Source organism: Hippoglossus hippoglossus, chromosome 14 (genome assembly GCF_009819705.1).
Source record: "Hippoglossus hippoglossus isolate fHipHip1 chromosome 14, fHipHip1.pri, whole genome shotgun sequence".
NCBI lineage: Eukaryota > Metazoa > Chordata > Actinopteri > Pleuronectiformes > Pleuronectidae > Hippoglossus > Hippoglossus hippoglossus.
The window spans coordinates 3,694,467-3,717,087 of NC_047164.1; the positions used below are offsets into that span (position 1 = coordinate 3,694,467).

The 22,621-nt window shown below is 42.4% G+C and overlaps 2 protein-coding genes across 2 annotated transcripts; both read right to left on the minus strand.

The window, feature by feature from the left end:
* Positions 1 to 232: 232 nt before the first annotated feature.
* LOC117774549 (adapter molecule crk-like) lies at positions 233 to 9,276 on the minus strand. The gene is made up of 3 exons (XM_034607056.1): positions 8,707 to 9,276; positions 5,861 to 6,453; positions 233 to 4,091 (listed from the first exon to the last, which is right to left on the minus strand). Exons 1-3 carry the CDS (start codon positions 8,924 to 8,926, stop codon positions 3,957 to 3,959), a joined length of 948 nt encoding a protein of 315 aa, XP_034462947.1. The 5' UTR covers positions 8,927 to 9,276; the 3' UTR covers positions 233 to 3,956.
* A 1,351-nt stretch (positions 9,277 to 10,627) lies between these two features.
* LOC117774800 (PGC-1 and ERR-induced regulator in muscle protein 1-like) lies at positions 10,628 to 20,671 on the minus strand. Its single transcript, XM_034607452.1, has 16 exons — positions 20,347 to 20,671; positions 19,468 to 20,264; positions 14,828 to 14,888; positions 14,600 to 14,752; positions 14,246 to 14,386; positions 13,878 to 14,057; positions 13,782 to 13,839; positions 13,623 to 13,656; positions 13,504 to 13,528; positions 13,261 to 13,413; positions 13,091 to 13,153; positions 12,896 to 12,953; positions 12,661 to 12,786; positions 12,465 to 12,579; positions 12,130 to 12,281; positions 10,628 to 11,229 (listed from the first exon to the last, which is right to left on the minus strand). Exons 2-16 carry the CDS (start codon positions 19,987 to 19,989, stop codon positions 11,103 to 11,105), a joined length of 1,968 nt encoding a protein of 655 aa, XP_034463343.1. The 5' UTR covers positions 19,990 to 20,264; positions 20,347 to 20,671; the 3' UTR covers positions 10,628 to 11,102.
* Positions 20,672 to 22,621: the final 1,950 nt, after the last annotated feature.

Here is a 22,621-nt window from a genome sequence, read left to right on the forward strand (position 1 = left end):
GTCAGCGCCAGGCATGTAAATGCAATACCCAGGTAACGCTTTGCATGAAGGCATTCAAGCAAATATGTCAAAGATTAAAAAGTCAGAATGAACTGACCTGTGAAACACAATCACGTCTTTCCATTAGAAGTGTCAGAAGGAACAATCTCCTATAAAATGTCATGTTAAATTATGCAAAAAATCAAACCAAATAAAATACACTTGACAGTTGACATCACATTTTGCATTTTCAGTTTTTTGTTACACAAATTTATTGTTCTGTTTTAAAATATTACCGAACCCCAATCACCACATTTGCAGCAGCACTTTACAGACATTTGACTTTAGTCACCAACAGTCGTTTAGTGTTAACCGGTCACCTAAATACCACTTATACCAGGGAGGCACTCAGGTAGTGAATCGTGTAGTTTCACAAAGCTGACTTCTATCAGCATATTAATCATTAATGTGATCAATTCCAATATTTTTGCTGAGCTCAACAAACAAACACACAAACTTGGGCCTGTGAACCATGGAAAGTGTTTATATATAGAGAAAGAGAGAGAGAGAGAGAGAGAGAGAGAGCTGCATATGACCCACAGACGTGGCTCAGAGATGTTCAACAAATAATGGTAAAAAAAAAAGAAATGGGACATTTATGTAGGATACAAAAAATACTTTCCTTAAATTTGAGCCCCAATAACAAAACAAATTAGTGTAAAATTTCACAACTTATAAATACATTATAAACTCAATATGACATTTTGGGACGTCGACAAATTCTGTGTTCTATGTTGGTATGAAAGCAGAAATATAGATATTCATTCTTTTACATCTGTCTTATAATTAAAAGTCCTGCACCCTTGACCGAATGTGTTATCCAGGAAGTGTTCAGGTCTAATGCTGATGTGTGTGATGTTCTCCTTCTCAACATTCATTATTTGGAGTTTGTCAATAACCATGTTCCTACTGCAGTTTAGCACTGTTAGCATGCGAGAAACACAATTTATGTATTTGTGGACAAAAATTATACATGCGAGTTTCTGACTCGGAAAGTGAAGTACAACCAAATTTTTATCTCATTTTAAAAAATTCTCTCAAAAACAGTTATTCTCACTGGTAATTGTGTTTCAGTGTCATCACCATTTATAATGTTTATCAACCATTTCAAAGCCACCTTTTAAGTGTTCAATAGCTTAAACCGGCTAACACAAAAGATAATGTTAAAGGAGACATATGATGCTTTGTGTTATAGGTTGTTATTGTGAATGTAAAAGTTTTGCAAAGTTAAAAAGACAAAAAGACCATCGTAAAGGGAGCTCCTCTTCCCCTGAAAGACCTCGCCAGTAATCCGAACGGCAATTCTGCATCATCATGATGTCATCACGATAACCCACATGCTTAGCGGCTAGTCTGCCACGCCCCCTAATAAAGTCAGGTAAAGGGAGAGCAGAGGGCAACATGTCCTACACGCGCTGGAACTAGTTGACCGATCACAACAGAGTGAGATTTATCAGGGAGGGGGGGGGAGGTCTTTAAGAGACAGGAGCTAAAACCAAATGTTTCAGACAGAGGCTGAAAAGAGCAGCAATGCACAGTCTGAGGACAGTGATGTGTTTCCTGAACATTAGAGCCTGTTAACCTTTGACGGAATAACATCAATTAAAATTATCAACCTGAATATGAGCAGAATATGTCTCCTTTAATAGAAAAAAACCCTGCTTTTAAGAAAGAGGCCTGAAAGCACTTTTAGCTGAGATATTTAAAAGTGTATTTTAATTTTGACATAATGACCCGTAGACTTGTTTATTAATGTGTAATCATCTCATGTGTTTTCACTGAGGATAAACCTACAGAAAGTGACAATCACAGCATTTTAGTGGCAGAAGAAATGACAGAGTGGCATCATGTCTGTTTTAATATTTTTAAATAAAAAACGAAAAAGCATAGTGTTTCGGGTGGATTTGTTCTTAAAGACATTTGCAACTGATATTCATAACAAAAACTTGCTGGAAGACAAAAATAAAATCCCTCGTTCTCATCTTCTAAACAGGGCCCTCGGGGAATCCTTCCATCCTCAGTTTGTTCTTTCACACTGCTGCGTTTGAAGTCATCCATGTTGGCGCCCGATAGTGTTTAAAAAGAGGAACATAAAATAACAGGCGAGGGAAAAATGTTTTCTACAGTATTTAGCATGTAAGGTGTGTATATTCATATAAAGTCAATTCTATAATAATATTTTCCACTTTTAGTACAAAAAAAGAGGACTTGGTTTGTAGTGTGGGTAGCATGTAGTAAGTTGGTGACGTCGTCTTTGCGAGGCGGACCGTCCTCCTCCACGCGACGTCAGGAAAAGTCTTTGCTCGTTTTGCTCTGAGGTTCAAAGTCTGGCACTTAGAAAAAAAAAAAACTCACTGATTCATGATTCTGTGAGAGAAGCTGAGCGTTGTGTCTCCGGTGTGCAATCAGTTCTTTTTCCCTTCTGTGTATGAATGAAACGAACCATCCGGGGATACGCAGGAAGGGGGGGGGGGGGGGGGGGGGTCGACTCTGCTGTGTAACTGTATGTGCAGTGCAGACTTCAATACTGGGGTGTGTGAACTAGGGTTTGACTGATATCGGTCACTGGTGCCTGATACAGCTGGAACTGTCCGAATCAATATTCAAACTAGAGCCGGACTGAAACATCAGCTGACACAAATCATCCGATATGAATCTTCCACAGACGTATTGTTATGACTTTATGCTCATGATTGAGTAAACAATGCAGAAAAGATGTGCATTTGTGTTTATATTTGAAGAACAATTTTGTATGTATTTGGTTGTATTTTCTTTCTAGCCTCGATTACATTTCTTTGTCATAAGGGTTTGATAACGACATCCTCGGAATCAGACAATTTAAAAAATATATATACCTTTGTCAGCTGATGTTTTGGTATTGAAAGTTTAAAAATCTCAAATATTGGTATTGGCATCAGCCCCCGAAAGTCCACATCAGTCAGACTCTAATTCAAACTATTTAATTTGACAATTTCCATACCTTTTCCACTGAATATCTATCATCGCCATCATACCTGATTAAATTCGTAGTGTTAGAAGCTTCTTTTGAGGGTGAAGTCACTAAGAACCCTGGTCTTTGATAAAGAAATTGTTTTAATGTCAAACTTAATTTTTTTGGTTGCATAGATTTTGATTAAAATAATCAGGGAACTGGTTTCTCTGAGTTTCTGCAGCTTGATTGAAATCAAGGGGACTGTTGGGCCTTGGCGGAGGTGTGTTCTCCACCGAGTGCCCTTCTAGTTGAGACGGCTACTGGATCTAGTGTGTAATAAATAATGCCCAATACGTAGAAACAAGACAAAAAGGTAGAGCCTTGTGCTGCATCGACCAAACACCCAAACTGAAAGTCATCATTAACCAACCAGGTTAGGTTTGAGTGAACCTTAAAACAATGTTTTACCTCTACGCCTGCTCAGCAACAATTACAGAAAAAGTAAAAAAGAAAATGCCTTGAAGTTACTGGAAGTTGTTGACCGCCATGAAGCTACACTCAGCTAAACACCTCTCTCTGTAGTGGATGGACAGAGGTAAAGAATTCCCATGTGTGTTTTCAATTGAAATTTGACACCAATAAATATCGATAAATGTCACCATCTACTTGCTGGAAATGTTTCATTGCAGGTTTTGAAGACTTTCCATGTGGCCACGGTCGAGGAGGAAGAAAAAAACTGATGTGTGACGTTGAATTGAAAAAAGAAGCGAATATAGGCAAACCGATATCAGTCTAACCTTAGTGTAAACTCTTAGTGTGACAGACGACATTAGGCAACATCAGCCCACACACGTGTTGTGCTGGCAGGGTCAGGAGCGCCTCATTGGTTTAACTCGTAAGTTCATATACTGTGTGCTTGTATAAATCTTTCTGAACAGGTCAAAAGAGAAGGGGTGTGCGCAGGTGATGGGAGCGCGTGTGTTTCTCAGCTCTCGTCATCGGGATGCTGTTGTTCCAACAGTCGCACGTGGGTGAAGGGGAAGTGGCCTCGTTTGCCCTTGCACTCGCCCTCCCACTGGCCGTTCACGTTGATCTTGGTCACTTTCACCATGTCTCCCACCTGTGAAACGACAACACCAGGGATGAATGCAGAGATAGAAGTGGAGCTGACACACTGTCTCTCTCCGCTCTGTGGCAGAATCAGTTTGTGCAACTCGAAGCTATCGATACGAGATCCTATCAGATTCTATCAGGCCTGCAGAAAGAAAAGTATTGACGTAGAATTGACTGACCCATCTTCATTTTTACAACTGCAGAACAGCAAACTAGATAATTAAACAGGGAATATCCCTCCCAGTTGTAAATTACTGTTAAATAAAGCACTTTGAATCTTAACTCCATCTACAACTGGGCGGGCGGCACAAATATACTGTGTCCCACTGAAACAACAGCAGAGTTGCATAATCACAGTCTGCTCCATCTCACACAGCAGCACCAAATATACACCGTCTTCCATTATTCTTATATCAAACAAAATGGTGGCGTCTGCGTTTCTTGAGGAGACTCAAATAAACGAGGTGGCACAGAGAAAAAGAGAGAGAGAGAACTCAGAGTTTCAACAACTGACAGCACGGGAATTCAAGAGATGAGGCCGAAGTCATTACAATTATAAAATATAATTTAGCTGTAAATGTATTTAATTTAATTCTGCTTTCTTCTTAATGCAGTTCTCTCTGTGTTTAGAAAAGCCCCACTATTTAGAAAGGATTACTTTATTATTTAATGAGTTATTCAAAAGAAAATTAATTAGCAACTATTTTATTTACTTTTCTATTATGAAAATCCTCTGGGTTTAACTTCTCTAATGTGAGTATTCCCGGGTTTTTTTTTTTAATCAATGGTAAACAAACATTAACTTGAGAAAATGTCCAGAAAATTGGGTCAGGACATTTTGTCTTTCACATATTAAGAACACAGCAGGACATTCTGCGGGTCAGATGTGTTCACAACAACACGAAAATGTCCAGGACACTCAGGTGAGGGGTAGAAGTCTTCGTCCTCTACGTGCATGGCTCCTCTTTTTCATCCTGAGATATTTGTTTTTTTCTAGTTCCGCTCCCTTTGAATTCTCTGGACATTTTCTTGATGTATTCTCACATGACTCACTCGGACATTTTGGGCACTGGCAGGTAAAGTTCCCGCAAATCATTGGAAAATTTAGGGAAAATGTCCGGGGTGCCATGCATGTCTGAAAGCAGCTTAATCGGTCAGACAAAACCACACATTTGAAGATGTTACTTTAACTGTGATGCACAGCTTTTGACATTTTATAAAAAACAACTGATTAATGAAGCCCACTATGAATAAGCCGTCTTTGGCTACTTATTTTTTACTACATAAAAATCCTACTGCTTTGCCGATGTAATCCATGGAGTTTATGTACGGTGCGTTAGCAGTTAGCTCATTATCCACCAAGGCGAGTTGTCTTTGTCAAACTGTCTTTATTAACCTCCACCGCTGTTTCCATTTTATTCTAATCAGAACAAACTGTTTATTTATTTGCTCTGAGAAACCAACTGAAGCCAATGTGCCTCTTTTCATCAGCAGTAATGAATGTACCATTCACATTAATCCAACATAAAGAAGACCCATTATACAGGATCCATGTCTGTCCTTCTATATAAAAGACATCCCACTGTGAGTGTCTTCATGTGCACTGTCAGCTTGCATTTGTAAAGAGACTGTGTGTATGCTCACATGCATGAGTAAGCCATTAAGGACCAGGACAATCTAGGCTGCCTCTACTGTTTCCTAACTGACAACAGAGAAGTGAAAGAGGTTAATAGAAAGACAGTCGAGGAGAGAATGAATGGAGGGTGGAATAGCTACCTCAAGAGCGAGCGCTGTCTTGTCGTAGGCGTTGGGCACCCTCTTCTGAATGGCTCGAGCAAACACGGGCCCATTCTGTAGGTTGGGAAGCTGAGTGCTGACAACAGGCTGAGCGTACTGGCCTGGGTCCCCCAAAGGGGTGGGCGGCGAGGCCCCTGTTCCGTCTGTGCTAGCTGCTACCCCTGCAATTTGCCCCCCCTGTCCTGCCCCCACAGAAGGGGGACCCAGACCGGCATTGGTGGGCGAGGCAGGCCGGTACTTCTCCACGTAGGGCACGGGGATCATTCCGGCTCGGCCCTCCTGGTTCGCAGCATTCCACCATTGATCCTCAGGCTTCTCCAGCACACGCAGAATGTCACCCTTGCGGAAGGGGAGGTCCTCATCATCATTGCCCGGGAAGTCAAACAGTGCCCGGACAAACTCAGCCTCGTCCGGCTGCACTGGGACACCCACAGAGGGGACGAAGCCCTTGGCCTTGCTGACGGGCTCTATGAGTGTAGTGGTGTCCAGATAGTGGATCTTATAAAACTCCAGCAGCGCCGCCAGCGCGTCAAACTCCTGATCCCCAATCCGAAACCGAGGAGGAGCCAAACCTGGCAGAGAAAAAGGGATTTTGTGAATTTGTGGAAAGTAAAACACAAGTGAAACAAACCAATCAACTAAACTGTGACATCTGTGGACAGAACATGAAGGTACATGATGAGTGGCAGCACTGACCAACTCTTCCAGACATTGTAAATGTAGGATTAACCGTCTAATCATGTCCTGTTGTGGAAACTAACGGGCAGACGATAGGACCAAAGGCCCATTTGGCAACTTCTCATTTATACATTTACATCATATACACAAGAAACATGCATGTTCCATAATAATCTGATGTCCCAGACAAGCTGTGGGCCTCGTGACAGCAAGTGAACAGATGGAGCACCAGCATTATCACAGCAGGGGTACGATGAGCCTCCCAAATACCCTGCACACATCTAGAATAGAGTCACAAACAGGAATAATGTTATGTTGTTTTTTTGCCGTTTACCTTATGGGAATGAATGCAAATGTTTGCAGTTTGGGGTAATTCAGTGAGATGCTCCGATAATAGATAATACTGCTGATATTACCGGATAGAGCTTCAGCAGTAGGTGTGTTTGCCAGATTTAGCGAAAATATCACCTTTTTGGCAACACTTCATGCTGTAGAGTCGTGTAACGCACACAAGATTTATTTTTATTTAAAAAAGGTAATTGTTGTGTATTCCTGGATTTATTTATTTGTAAATCCTTTTTCAGTGATGACTGTAAAACTGGATGATTAAAGACGTTCTGTGGCGTCCATTCTCTAATGTATTTGTTTTTCAGAGGGTGTTACCTGAGCCAGGCCACACAACAATCATAGCAATCATCACTTGTGCTTTCCTGGTCTACAAGTTGCTCACAGATTTTATTCTTATACACAAATGAAGACCCTAACATCCACTGTTGGTCACTAACATCCACATTAATTAGTGCGGCAGAACGAACAAGGGATATTCTCCATCTTGTCCTATGTTAGGACAGAGTTTAGTTCAAAAAAGACGTAGAGGTAATGATGTCTGATCTACTGAGCGGCCACATGGCTTTCATAGAACTGCCATACCAGCCGGTAGCCAGTCAGATTCACCTTTAGCCTCCGTGTACCCTCAGGTTCGACCTGTGGCGTTGATTACGAGGCCAAAACACTTGATGACGCTACGGTTATGTCCATAACATCCGCTGGTGGCTGCCAACATCTACCTGAGCAGAAGACCTTCGAACGGGATAGTCACCTTCTTGTCCTATATTCTAAAATCATTCAAAATGCACCGCAAAATGAATCTAACTTTGATATCGGTCCAACACATCCATCACTTAATGTTGTTCAACAATAACAGAATTCCTAAAGTAGCTCACGATTGTTGATTTACAACTCGATGGAAACTACCCGATCCTCAGGACGCCCTCAAGAAGAAGAGTTGTGCAACAGCCACGAGGAGCTGGAGGCACAGTGGCAGACCTGAGAGAGGGGCTGTGTCTGTGTCTGTGCACCAGGGCAAGATCACAGACATTCCACAGACGCCAATCTGACCAGTCATCCTCCAGTTGTGACAGCCCAGCTCCATTCAATCCCTCCAGCAGCAGCAGCAGGACCCAGCCCACCTCCCTGCACCTCTGCCCGCTGAGCTGCTGCTGCCTTCACACGGACACACCACCGCCCCGGGACACATGTATTCAAACCCTTTCCAAAAGTTTAACGGTTTTATAAGGAGAGTGGTTGTTGATGGCTAGCTAGCTGAAAAAAAGTTTCACCAGACTCCATTTAAAAAGCGCCTAACTTTAATGCGACTTGGCTAACACACAATTTCAACGTAACTTTCACTTTCTACACGGCCAGGTTGTGTTTACATACACTACACAAGAGGATCACAATATATAAAGCAACGCGTGGATACTTTCAATTTATAAGTGTTGGAACTTGAGTCAGATTTCTGCTTTAACCAGAGGAGCTAGCTCGTTAGCAACACCGTCCAAAATAGCGGGGGGATGAGGAGAGCACATGTTAATAAAGTTTTAATTTTGTTCAAATTTGTGCAGAACATGATGTTAAACACACGCCGACTTTAAGAATACACTCTGATTAAAAGTAAAATGATATAAACATGTGATAAAGTGAACGTATTTTGGCGAATTGTCTGTGATCATTTTAAAGTGGACATTTTGTCAATGGGGCTTGGCGGGGATGGGGCTAAATCCTGGAAATCCAGACGGGAAAAGGACAAATCTAAGCAGTGAAGTCGACGAGCGTGCGGGTGAAGCGGGCGAAGCAACGGACGTTACCTGAGCCGGACTGTCGGTTGTTGCTGATGCTGTTGATGATGTAGTGGGACACTTTGGAGTTCTCCGACACGGACAGCACGTAGTCCCCGGGGCTGGTGATCGAGTCCCGGACCAGGAACACCCCGTGCCTCTGCCCCTGGAGCAGGGACACCCCTTCCTGGCGGCTCAGCCTCCCCCAGTACCAGCTCCCTCGGTCTTCGGCGTCAAAATTCCCGGCCATGGCTGCGAAATCCCGTCCGAGGCTTCAGGCCTCTGTCTACCCGCGACTCATACACGAAACTTTGGGTTCAACCAGCGCAGCCGCCGGGGAAACGATGCTAACGCGTTAGCAACTTCCGCTGAATAGCATCGAGGCGTTGCCGCGGACCGAGTTGACGCTGAGGCTCAAACGCAGATTCAGTTCGGGTTAAACGTTGAAATCACAAAAATTGTTTGAAACTAATGTGCAACAAGAAACTCCGGGACTGAAATGGCGGATCAGGGGGGAAACGTTGACCTCATCTACCGGAAGTGATGCCCGGGCCACGGGAAGCGCTGCGTTCAAGGACCCTTCAGAAAAAAAAACGCTGCAAATCAAACCCGAACACGAACCGACTTTATTCAACGAGTCAAATGTTTGTTTTGATTTAAATCCTCCTCCGTTGTTTCCTGAGCGTCTGTTAAATAATTTACTTTACCGAGTGTAAATACTTAAATCTAAGAAGTGACTCAAAGGATTGTATTAGTTTCAAGCATCCAAGTGCTGTGAGAGGATTTTCCAACTCGCGCGGAGCCGTAAACGCAGCACAATTAACCAACTAATTAAACTTTTCTGCAGATTGTATTTGAGCTAAATGGGATTTTTTAATAAACATCTCAGAAAAGTGTTTTTCTTTATATCAAACAAAGAGAAAAAATCAAAATGACACTTGTGAAAATAGTCACGATAGAATTATTATTATGATGTTATTATTAATCCCACTATGTAAACCTGATATCAGTTAAAAGTTAAGTCCACTTCGGGTGGTTCGGCTTCTTGAAATAGTTCAAATGAAAGTATAAGTTACAACTTATGCACAATCCCTCCCCTGGGGCTCATAGTATTTTTAGTTTTAATTAAAAATTTTGTTTCCTATTTGGATATTTATACTTGTACAAATCCACCAGCAAATTCCTTCTAATTCCGATTCTGATTAGAAATCGTTTTTTGGTCAGTGGCACTTTGCACTAAACAGAATCCACCAGTAGATGGCGATGTAAACTCGTGGTAGAACCCTGAAGCTCATTTCAACTAATCTTATTCTGAAAATGTGTATACATGATTTTTTCTAAAAGCTTTATTTAAAACATAAAGACAGTCATACCACTGCATAAGTATGGCCATTTTTTTTTTTAATTCTCTTATTTCCTTCCACATTTTCTCAAGACACCTGTCACTGACAATTGATTAATTTCTCAAGTAATAAATTAACTGTATAGCCCATAAAATATCAGTATATTAATATCATCACTCTTTAGTCTATGAAATATCAGAAAATAGACCCTTTTCACTCTATTTAGATGGAGCCTTAATGAATGTGATTAGTAACACCCCTGTGTTTACCTATTTCATTGCATATTGCTGCATCTTTAAATGTCAAAACCCCCAAAATCTTGTGAATCAAAACTGCTTTTTTTCCCATCAAACTGCTTGAAAAACTACCAAAACAGTTCCTGATTATGTTTGAACTCATCAGTTATAACTGCAGACGTGTCATTAAAATGTTAAGATTTAGATTTTTCTTTAAAAGTTTTCTTGTCCCTTTTGTGTCAAACGTTGTTGTGTAGAAACGCCTTTAATCACCGTTATTCAGTGTTTAATATTTACAGTATCACACTTATACTCTACGTCCTGATCGTCGGTCTTTGTTGTGCAGTCGGTCAGAATCATAAAAACATAAAGAATCATTAGAAAACTCCTTTATTTCAAGATTCAAAAGGCAAAACTTCCATTTATTGTTCCTGCAGCATCTCGACACTTCATAAATCTCCCATATGTAACTTCACTCATTCACATCACTGTCGACAGCCGTTTTACAAACTATTAACTTTTTCTTTCACTTCCTTTTATCTTCTTTCATTTCAAAAAGCCTTTTTTGTAAATACAGAAACAATCGGAGCCACACACGTCGTAAGACAAAGCATTTTTAGAATCAGTTGTCTGCAATAAATACTGAAGGAAATGAGGGTGAACACACACACACAGTATAAAACTGATCAAATGGGATTGAAGTGATTTGAACAACAGTGATTTCTTATTGATTTTCATTGTCAGAGGCTGATTTTCGGGCTTCACATTAATTCAGCCGATCAAAAGTGTTCACATCACACTGTGGTTTAAAAAACATCTGGACTTCTTCATCTACTCTGATACAGAGTTATTCAAACGTCTTCAGGTGGCTGTAGAGCGACTGGACGTATGTGAACACACACATGGGGTCTGGCTTGTCTCCCATCACCATCATGTCCTCCACCTCGATCAGGCGGAGACAGTCGGCCTGCTCCCTGAAACAAAGACGCACGATGCATCATAAAGATGAATAAAATATAAAGTGATTCAAATGGAATAAATAATAGATACGATGAAACAATCACTCGTTTTCAGAGCACATCCAGCTTTGTGCTGCAGTTAAACCAGAGCCTGTTAATGTTGTTCTACCAGAATTGGCTGCAGTTCATCTAGAGAGCAGAAGTCGAGGTTGTCAATGGAGCTAAACAGCTAAAATAATGATTTACACTTGCTCCTAGAAGAAAAGGCCATTTGATTATAATTTTGCCAAATAAAGAATCGATTATAGTTCAAAATTTAAATGAAAAAAATACTAATGTCTCGTTTTTGATGATCATCTAAAGAGAGGATGAGGGTAATCGTCATGTTTGACGGCCGAAAGACAGAAAGTGTCTTGTGCTACGTGACGTCATCTTATCTCATTTAACTATATCTACTGTTTATCCTTTATTTCAAAATCATAAACAAAATTGACAGTTTTTTGTAACGTTACGTTTTGGCTAGAGTGTCTCCTACACAACCCAGATGTTGTGAGGGTGGAAGTTAAATACTCTCTGCTTTAACATATCTTCATGTTGTCATGCAGATGTGTGACTGGGCCTCACAGATCTGCTCTCTGTCTGAACTCAAGAAATTCAAGACCTGAGTTTGTTTTGAAACAGTCAAGTTTGTGTCTGTTTTTCGTTAAGACTCAAATACTTTCTGATATAAGTTGTTTAAAGTTTTCATGAGTGTTTTAAAGTTGGTTTTGGCCGTGTCGCAGCATCCCAAGTTCCTCAAATTTCATTTTCCATCACAAAACTTGCATCTGCCAGCAAACTAAACTTCTTTCCTACTGGAAATCTGAATTACCTGAGTTACAACAGCACACACACACTCACACACACTGGGCTTACTCTGCAGTGGTGAACGCCAGCGCTAAGTTGTGTTTGCGGTTGGCGGAGTTCAGTTCGTTGTAGTCAAACTCCAGAGGGAAGAACGAGTGAACCAGGGCACAGAACGCCATCCCGTCGCTCCAGCTGGACGAGAAGTTCTGGATGTCTATGTTCTGAAAGGGGGAATAACACGGCTCAGTGTTCATGTTCGATCTCATCTCATGAACAGGGACACAGATGTGTCTGTGAAAGGCTCATATCTGCTGATGTTTAGTGGCTCATCGATAAATCAGTCGTTCAGTAGTTATAACATAACAGATTTAAGATGTACAGTAACTTATTCCCAGTTTTCATACTTGATATCCAATAGTTTTCGAGCGGCACCACTCCAAGAGAATCTGTTTGATCCCGGTGGCACTGGAGACTCCGAAGCTCTGAGAGCGCTTCAGTTTGGGCTTCGAGTCCTTCGGCCTGTTCGAGAGACAAACAGCTCGTCACTTGTATCTATGAGTGGATCAAGATTAAATGGAGAAATACTTCAGTCCCACTCACTTGGTTGGTTCTGAGTTCATCCTTTCAAAGAGCGCTCGTTTGGCCTGAGCCCCGTTGGAGCGGGGGAGTGTCTGAGACTTCATCAGGTCCTGTTTGAACTCAACTCCTCCGGGTTTGTTCGCTTTCCTGTGGAGAAACAACAAGTCGCCCACGTGGCTTTAAACCGACAGAAACCTGGCATCAGTCAAACCAAAGTGAATAAGAAGTCAAAACAAGACTCATGGTTAAAACTTACTTGTCCAAATTAGGTGAGAAACCAGATTTGATGATGGATTTGGAGGGAAGTAATTTTTCTACATTTGGAGAAAAACAAAAAAGATTTGAATTATTAAATCACAAAAACTAAAGATTCTACAGCGGATTTGAAAAGTTGAAAGCCTCAGTGAACTGTTTCTCTAAACAGGCCTATTGAGGGTTGGGTGTGTTTTACCTGCAGGCTGAGGGAAGCTCACACTTCTCTTCAGACTGGGACTCGGTGTTTTCAGAACTGGCACTGGATCAATGAGGAAAAAACACATTTTTTTGAAGAGATGAAAGGAAATAGAGGAATTGAAAAAATAATCTACAACTTTTACTCCTGAGTCAAATCCTGAAACTCACTACGTTTAAAGGGATATTCTCCAGGTTTCAATGTCGGGTCCGTTGACGCTGACAGACCCGGAGACGACTGAGCTGGTGAAGCTGATGACGAAGACTCTGTGATGGGTTTGGTTGCAGCAGGAAGAGGAAAGTGTGGTTTGGGTTCACCAGCGTCTAACGGAAAAAGAAATAAAGCACATTACAATCTACAGATGAATCTAAATCTGACAACATCAGGATATTGCAGCCACGTGATGTTCCCACCACGTCTAAATGGATATCCTCCTCGCTTTGTCGTCAGGGATTCAGGTATCGAAGGATTCACAGCCGTGAGAGCAAGATGAGGCAGAGCCTGAGATCCAGAGCCCGGCTGCTCCTGGGACACCTGGGACCTGGGGTCCTTCGCTCCAGATGCAGCTGCACATGAGCAGATGGAAAACAGGGAATTTAGGCACAAATGGAGTGAAAAGAAATTAATAATATGATGTAAAGATGTTTGTGTCAAACCTAGAAGTGTTTAAAGTGTCAGTTGAAGTTGACGCTCTGAACAAAATAAAACTATATCTGGAAAAGGATAAAATAATTTTAAAATGTTGGTCCATCCTCTGACACAAAGTAAACTATCCAGCTGATAAAGATGGACGACGTGTCTTCACTTGCTGCCACTATCCACAAGTGAAACTCACTGGCAGCTGGAGCCTCTGCAGCTCTGGGCTCTGCTGCTGGACCCTGAGCAGATCTGCAGCTCAGCGGAGCCTCAGGACCGGGTTTGGTTTTCATGGCAGTGACGGGCAGATGCGGCAGAGGTTCGTCAGCATCTGAAAAAGGGAGAATCTGAATAAAGAGTGAAGTCAAAGTGTGATGGATGTTTAACAGCAATCAGACACTGAGACGAGAGCCTATTAACGTCTATGAATTATATCTACATCTCCGTGGAGGGCGACCACCTGGGACGAGACTCGAGAGAAACAGCTGCATCCATGAGAAACTACAATCCTCCACTCACCACATTTAGCAGCAGACTCCACTGGTTTTACTGGAGCCACAGAGGCTGGAGACTGGGAGAGAGAAGGAGCCTCGGAGCTGCTTTTTGTCATGGACGTGAGCGGAAAGGGGGGTTTGTTCAGAACAGCTGATTCTTCCTGTTCTGAAAGAGAAAATGTGGATTGAGTTCTGAGGAGCGAAGATAAACAGTATTTTGACATTTAACACAACATGTCTAATGATAAAATGAATTATTACAGGTTTTCAGGTATAAATGCACAATAACTTCACTTGTATATAATAAACCATTTGTCTAAATTTGTTTATTTGATTCTGTATAACACTTAAATGGTAACGTGACCTTCAGTCAACCAACCTGTCCCTCTCTGTGTCTCCGCTGCCGTCTGAGGGGAACTCGTGATGACAGGAGCTTCAGGGTTCGGTTTGGTGACGGAGGCGAGAGGCTGATGAGACTGAGGAGCGGCTCCATCACCTCCAGCTGCATCACCAACATCCACTGAGGAGCTTTCTGAAAAAAGCAGGACCACAGGTGAGCTCGGCTCGTCAGGTGACCCGTGTGAAACCTGTCAGACCATCAGCCCACCTCGTTTCCCGTTCTCTTCTGGAGCTGCGGTGACTTTCTTCTCTCCCTTTGCATCAGTGCCCTACTCAGGAAACACAAGAAGTTCAAAACATGCCATTCTTTAAAGGCTGGAGAGTTTTCATGTGTAAGTCCAGGAGTGAAAGAGGAAACCAGAGTAATGGAGGAGTGATGTGATGAACAACATCATCCTCCTATGAAGAGTAAGATGATTTATACTCATGCACACAGAGACGTGTAGGGATCTGTGCTTATGTTGTTTTCTTGTGTCTGTTCACTTAACATCAGCGTAATGTTTATTTCCTTTTGTTTGTATTGCCTCCAACAAAGGATTACGCAAAAACCACTGAAGAGATTTAGTGGAAGGAAAGAAGTCATAACATTTTTATGTGGATCTGAACAAAGCGGCGGATCAAGGATTTTTTATCCCTTTGTGTAATAAGATAAGATGTTTGTTTTACATTTTTAACCAATTTCTCAGAATAAAGAACACTGGAGTGGTCGGGAATAAGGATTTCTTTCAGAAGAATTTTGTATTTTCTTTTATGTTTCTGCTATTTGTACTAGACAATCATATGTAGGATTTTTTGGGGCCCTGGGAAATATATATATGCACTCCATTGAATGAGATGCAAGTACTTTAATATTGATTTCCATTTCTCCGTTGTGCTTTCCTGACTTTTCAAAGTGGTCAAACCAGCTTTCCTTCATTTGGCTTAAGCTTGAACCTGTCGTGGGAGTGAGTGATGCAAAGTGAAAGTGTGAGTGTGTTTGCCTCAGCAACACCGATCCGCTCACAACCAACAAACAGAAGTCTCTTGTCGCGCTGCAGAGATAAAACAATGTCAGTTTCAAATCTGTTGAGTGTGTGTGTGTGTGTGTGTGTGTGTGTGTGTGTGTGTGTGTGTGTGTTCCTCAGCTGTTCCCCGCTGAAACCTTCTCCTTTCATGACAGCTGGGGCCAACAAACCCATGTTCCCTCCGAGAGCCTATTTTAGAATTTGCAATCAGCCCCTTTGCGAGAGTTTCCGTTCAACTCTCCTTACATCCCAATATAGCCCCAAATGGATGCTTTGGAAATCGGGGAGTTGGACTGAGCCGCTCAAACAGCACCTCAGTGTATCAGCCAGAAGCGCCGTCCTGCATTTAGCGCCCCCCCCCCCCCCCCCCCCCCCCCACACCCCCCACACACCCCTCTGCAACCTTTTGCTTTCCAGAGACCTGCTGCAGTTGCCTGGCAGCCTCATAATAAAGCCGCTGCACTCAGTCCGTCAACTCGTCACCATGGAGGAGATAAGCACCGTGGTGATCTGTGGGCTCCAGGAGCTGCAGCATGATATCACCGTCTGACCCTGTTAATCCCGTCAACCTCTGGGTTTACATCCAGGTCACTCGGGCTGCTTAGAAACATGTTAACATGCAGACGTACACACACACACACACACACACACACACACACACACACACATACAGGCACGTGCATTGGTGCAGAAGTGAAACCTAACATTTTAACATTTTAACCTTTATTATTGCAAATGTCAAACACTAAACCAGCATTAACTTTCCAGCGAGTAGATGCACATACGTCGTCCAACCAGACAACCTGGAGACACATAAAACCCCCGACGACCAAGCGTTGCATCTTCTCTAAGCTTCAACATTTTGACATTATCAACAGATTTAACAAGCTTGTTGAAGGAGGGTTGTTCCTCTGCAGTTTCAGCTCTACGCAGCATCTGAGCATCTCTTCATTTAGCTCCTTGTGTCTAAAGGTCACAACTTCACTCTAAGTCCAGATCATTCATGCTCCAGCACCGAGTGGCTCACAGACGATTAGCTGACAGTTTACACAAGCACCTCTCGAGATGTGCGCGAAACATTCGGGAAGCTGCCGTCGCTAATGTAGGTCAGATATGAGATAAAGGACGGGAAGAAACAAGTTGAAGAGACTTAGGGAAACAGATATAACTCAGTAGAGCCCATACTTCTGTAACAAGTCCAACTGTCTCTTTGAATTCAACCAAGTTGCACCGATTTTCGCACGCTGATAAATATGAATTATTCCCTGGAAAATTTGTGAAAATATCCAAAATTCTATGTTAAAGAAAGTGAAAAAAGAAGCTGGATCAGCCCGTTAGAGGTGTTTGTTGGCTTCCACCAAGTGTCATGGAAATCTGCTCAGCAGTTTTCAGCTGAGGTGAAAGTAACATTAACTTTATACGATTCACTGGAGGAGGACGTTGACAGATTTTCAGGAGCTGGCATCTAGTGGACATTAGTGATATGACATCATGAGACGTTTTGGCTTCAGCTTAGTGGAAACACGAGACTTGAAAATTTGTATAAAGGCACAATTTCAACTCAAACACATCAGTGGTGTTGTGACAACTGTTGTCGGTTTTGGAAAGTTACAAAAACTATTGGATTCCCAAGTTAGGTCGACTATCGCTAGCTGAGCTGTGCGGAAAAATATTAACAGTTTAAAAAACACTAAGGAAAGATGAGATCAAATAAAAAAAATAAAACGCTCAGTATTAAATGAGGGGGCTATCTTGTCGTACGTCAGAGTGGGGGGGGCTGGGAAAAGGCCGGGTGACCTCAGCGGAGAGGAATGTTGGCAGGGCGTGTGTTTCGACAGGACAGCTGGTCGTCCCGCTCGGGGTGTGAGACGTAAACGGAAATTTGACTTTCCACTCGGAGATTCGAGAGGTGGAGATTCCTGAGCGAGCAGAGGACAGGAAATTATTTATACACCCTTAAAGTTTACGTGTGAGTTTACGTCATTAAAAAGGCAAAAACAATTAGCTTGACGATTTATCAGTCTGTCGGTATAAATCGGCCGATATGAGCCTTTCATGGACATGTCGGTATCTGCATTGATGTTAAATGAGTTTTATTTGACAGAATAAACAATGCAGACGTATATATTCTTGTATTGTTTCTTGAATAAATTTCAATTTGTTTGTTGCATTTGCTTTTATTTATAATATTATAACAAAGTTTATGCCTAAAATGTAAAATATCAATCAAATGACATCAACTACATTTCTTGGTCCTCAGAGTTTGATAATGTAGGAATCAATGCAGTTTTCTTCTATGTATAGATGGGCCTTGATATCTGAATTGGAAATTCTTTACTCCACAATATTGGTTTCTGCATCGACCCCCAAAGATCCATAGCACTTGGGCTTTGATATAAAGCAGTGCACTCTCGCTGTTTGTGGCCAGTGTTTCAGTACTAACTTAATAAGCAGGTATCGATTATGAATTGATAAGTTAGACTTCTTGCCCCTCTGCATTCACGCAGCGTGTTTTCACCGTATGAGCTGTTTTTAAGATGAGCTGAAGTCGGAGTGCAGCGTGCTGAGCCTCCACAGAGATGCAGTCCCAAATCACTCACCCAAAAATACACGTGGCCTTTGGAGGACCTGTGGTTATAGAAGCAGGTCATAGCGGGCTGCGATGGGGGGGGGGGGGGGGGGGGGGGGCGTTGGTTTTAGTAATTTCAGAATAAATAGAGGTAGTGGTATAATTTTAAAAGTGTTATTAATATTGGTCTCCAGCTGAAAACATTTCCTGGCAGGTGATGCAGAGCCTATAAGTCGGTGCTTGTACAATGTCTCCCCCCCCAGAGGTTAAATATACATCAGACAAACATATTACAGAGTCCTCAGATTCTCACCGAGGCCCCTCGCCACAAATCCTGATTCTTATAGACTGAGGTTTTTATAGAAGAGGTATAGGGTTAGTAGCACGTCTGATCTTTTCAAGGATTATTATTTTATAGGCACAGCTTTCCTTACACTATCAGGGACGTACACATTTACAGTCACGACATTTAGGCCGAAGAATGTAACCCCCCCGTGCTCTGATGGATGAGAGGGCTGGTTTCTTGACGGATGATCTACACGGTGCAGAGCTAAAAACAATGTGCCCAGGAGAGGAAGATGTACAGGGTCAGGTGCGACAAATATTCGCAGCACAAGTTTTAAAAAAATGTCGCCCCTCGAAAGTCGGGTTGGATTTCCTCGGCGTGGTCGAGTTCTCCGGATACTTTGGCAAAGTTCAAAAATATGTGGACACGGCAGCTACTTGATTCATTTCAGTGAGGTCACTGTGTTGATGTCATGTGGGTCAGGAGGAAGAAAGTTAAACCAGGTTTAAAGAGTAATGTGACCGAGGTCATTTGAATGTTAATCTCACTTGTTTTGTGATGGAGGATTAAATGATTTTCACCGGAGCCAGAAGCCGAAAGAAAAACACCTTCAATAAATCTTAAGTCTGTGAAAGGTTCGTATCGGCCGACTCGTACATCGCTCAGACTCCAATTGTCGCTGGGATAATTTAACAGGGTTGTAAAAATGACAGTATAATAAACCAAGGTGCTGAGTGGTGGCATCTGGTAATCCTTCACACTCATGCATGTGTCAGAAGGAGGAAGCTGGAGGTGAACAAAGACAGAGTGAATAAAACAGCAGTGATCCTTTGTTGACCATCTTTCTCACACCCTGTACATCGTGTTCACCTTGTTGATATGATAAATTCACTACCAGTAAAGCGGATCACGCTCGTCTACCTCGGTCCAGGGGCAGTTTGAAACCAGTTCTATTTTGTCTGCTGTAGAAAAACACAAAGTTTACTCACGTTGAGGTCAGCATGTCTCTTTGCTCTCCACGGAGGAGGTGCCGGGGTGTTTCTGGGACCAGCACCATGAGCAGCAGGAGCAGGAGTGTGGCCCGATCCTCCACTGGACCCAGCTGGATCAGAGTATGAAGACAGACTCGACAGGCTGTCTTCGGACCTCCCAGATGAACCCGTCTTGTCTCCCTGGGTCTTGGATTGTATTTGTGCATGTCCATTCTCTAAACTCTTCCCCCCCTCGTTCTTCCCCTTCACTTCAGCAGGACTCCTGTCGACTGTTAGTCCGGCGATACCCTCCACCAGGCGGCTGAGAACCTCCAGCCTGGTTCTGAGCTGCAGGTTCTCCTCCTCCAGCCGGGTCACCGCCTCGGCCAGGGGGCCATTGGAAACGCACAGCTCGTCTATCCTCTGTTCTATACGCTGCTTGAAAGCACTAACGTCCACGTGCACCTCCTTTACCGCAGCCTGCAAGGTGGACTTGAATTGAACCAGGGAGTCCTGAACACCTTCTGTAGTGACATCCATGTTTCAGATCCCAGAGTTTCCAGTTAAGAAGCAGGGTGGTCGACGAGGATCTCACAAACCAAACCTTCCTACTTGTCTTGTCTTTCTTCTACTCACTCCTTCCCTCAGAGTTACCTGCAGTGCTCCATGTCAGCTTTCCAGTAAACTTCAAGATCCAAATAGTTTTTTGAAGGATGGCTTAGGGGGGTGTCACAAGATACCTCGGTCCTAAAGTCCCATCAAGCTCCATGGAGGACTTCTCTCATCGTGCGTATTCTCTTACTCTCTCCTCTCATCTGGTCAAAGCAAGAGCGGCTGTTATTTATAAGCCACAGAAAACTCATGCACACAGTCATCCTGGGAAAAGAGATTACGTACAGCACGGGCAGATCAGGTTCTCAGAGTGTGGAGGAGCAGCGGCGTGGTCAGACTAACCTTCCAAAAGGATCCTGTTGAAGTGGCAGAGACGTTCCTCCGTGCTGCTGCTGTGTCTACTATGTGTTTCCTGGACGTTCACCCCTCCTGCCCCTGCTCACTGTGTTGTTTGAGATATTTGTGGCCCCCCCGAGCCTGGGAGCAACAGGTTCGACTCAGTATTTGGGGACATGACAGCGGCGTGAAAAGAACCAAAATGGGGAGGAGGGGTCGGGATTATTAAAATATTTTTTGGTCTCTTTGCTGAAGGAGGCGCAGCAGATTCCTGGGGTTCATTTAAATATTTAAAATGTACCACAGTCCAAATAAAGAACCATGTTTTCTTTGCTTAAAGACAAATAAAGGCTGTGATTGTAAATACAGCAGTTTGAGTAGTTTAGATTTTATAGATTTAAGTTTTTTTTGAGAACCTGCAGACATAATTAAGTTTTATACCAGTTAAAATAAAACCTAAAACCCTTTAAGGCTCATGGTGCCAACACGTCACGCTGACCTGCTTGTATTAGTTTTCTGCTAATCACTGGTTACCAGACAGCGAATAGAGATGAGACATATTTCCAGTAATGTCAGAATCAGCCAGTATGTTAAATCTAAAATTAAATGTCAGCTGATTTTCACCACACCAAGTAATCTCTTTGAATGTGTAGTGCATTTCTTAAAATAATGTATTTACAGGGTATTTTCATTCAACTGCGACATTTCTTCATTTGTCCATTTTCATTCGTTCTCTCAAGTTATAACTGTGGATCTCACCCGACGTAAAAAATATAAATGTAACTACTCCTAACAGTCGGGAAATAAATGTATTGTACATATGTAATATATCTATTCATAATATATGAATATAAAGGTATAAACATTTCATAAGTAGTCTGTAATGTACGATACAGTTGTAAGCAGATGCTCATTACACCACTGTCTAAGATTCTGTGAACTCTTGGTGTCAGTTTGAGCCTCCAGCGCCCCCATGCGGCCATGTATTCGCATTACAACCGAATGAAGACCTGAAGGCACCACAACCAGACACCGAACACATGTAAGGTATTTTTTATTTAAAGCAACACGAGGCAACTTTTACTAAGCGACAGCGCCCTCTGCAGCCACATGGGGGGATTAATTAATGAGGTGGTTTTCATGTTAATGCGTTTGAACCTAATGAGTCTTTAAGGTGATCTACAGCTTTACTCCTCAACCTGCTGCACCTGGATCAGTCAGTTCCTCACTTCTCACAGGAGCTCGTACCCACTCACCAAGGTTACACAGAGCAGACATGAGGAGGTGAGGAGTGGGAATGAAAGGAAACAAGGAGACATAACAAGGAGACATGACAACACAGGTCAAATAAAGCAGAGACTTCCTCTGAACGGTCTATCAAATCAAATTTATTGAATTTTAAAGGGGTGCTCTGAATTCACTAGTTGCAGCTACAGTACATAACTCATCTTATACATCAATTGTTTTAAGTTAGATTCCAAAAAAACAGTCCAGTCTCTTTTCAGATAGCAAAGTTCCTCAGAAAAGGTCACGCTACAAAAAAAAAAAAAGGACAGATGCATCAAATCTGATCGATAGATATGTATGAAAAAATTAGAACGCTATCAAAAATAATGTGGGGCGGGAAGTGTTAAAGGTTGTGGAGGTGCCGCCTTCACGTCATTCACACAGCCGGAGTGAAAATGAGGTGAATAACGTGAAGAGCAGATTTAAAATCTCCAAAAACTTCCACATCCGCCAAAACTGATGAAAAGCTCTAAAAACAAAAGACACAGTAAACATAGTCGAGACTAGAACAAGTCTATGCTTTAAAGGGTTTCATCCTCAAAATGATTCCATGTAGAAAAACAACATCATGGGAATTTGCGCGATGATTTGAAAATATAAATTAAATGCTACAAAATGTGAAATCCTACTAAATATTATTATAAAGCCTTTAATTCGTATTGTCATTCTAGCAGTAGATGCATAGCGATCTGGTTTTAAAATAGTTTCAATCACTGTCTTTAAAATGATTTCATTGCGGCGAAAAAAACCAAAAGTGTCATCGTCCCCCGAAGGACATAATGGTGATGATGGTAATAAACCATTAAATGCAGCCACGACCTGTAAACACTGCCGGCCAGCTTTGCTCTTTCACACTGAGATTTGTGGGGGAGTAGATTTATCACAAGGCACAGGAGACCAGGTCTGGTTCACGGTCCGCAGATCAAAATCAGCCCCG

Coding starts and splice junctions, on each gene's coding strand:
- LOC117774549 (XM_034607056.1), bottom strand. CDS start 8,926: ATGGCCGGGAATTTTGACGCCGAAGACCGAGGGAGCTGGTACTGGGGG. Junction 6,454..8,706: donor CAACCGACAGTCCGGCTCAG/GTAACGTCCGTT, acceptor TTTCTCTGCCAG/GTTTGGCTCCTCCTCGGTTT. Junction 4,092..5,860: donor AGACAGCGCTCGCTCTTGAG/GTAGCTATTCCA, acceptor GTCGTTTCACAG/GTGGGAGACATGGTGAAAGT.
- LOC117774800 (XM_034607452.1), bottom strand. CDS start 19,989: ATGGATGTCACTACAGAAGGTGTTCAGGACTCCCTGGTTCAATTCAAG. Junction 14,753..14,827: donor AGAAGAGAACGGGAAACGAG/GTGGGCTGATGG, acceptor TGCTTTTTTCAG/AAAGCTCCTCAGTGGATGTT. Junction 12,580..12,660: donor ATGAACTCAGAACCAACCAA/GTGAGTGGGACT, acceptor TCTCTCGAACAG/GCCGAAGGACTCGAAGCCCA.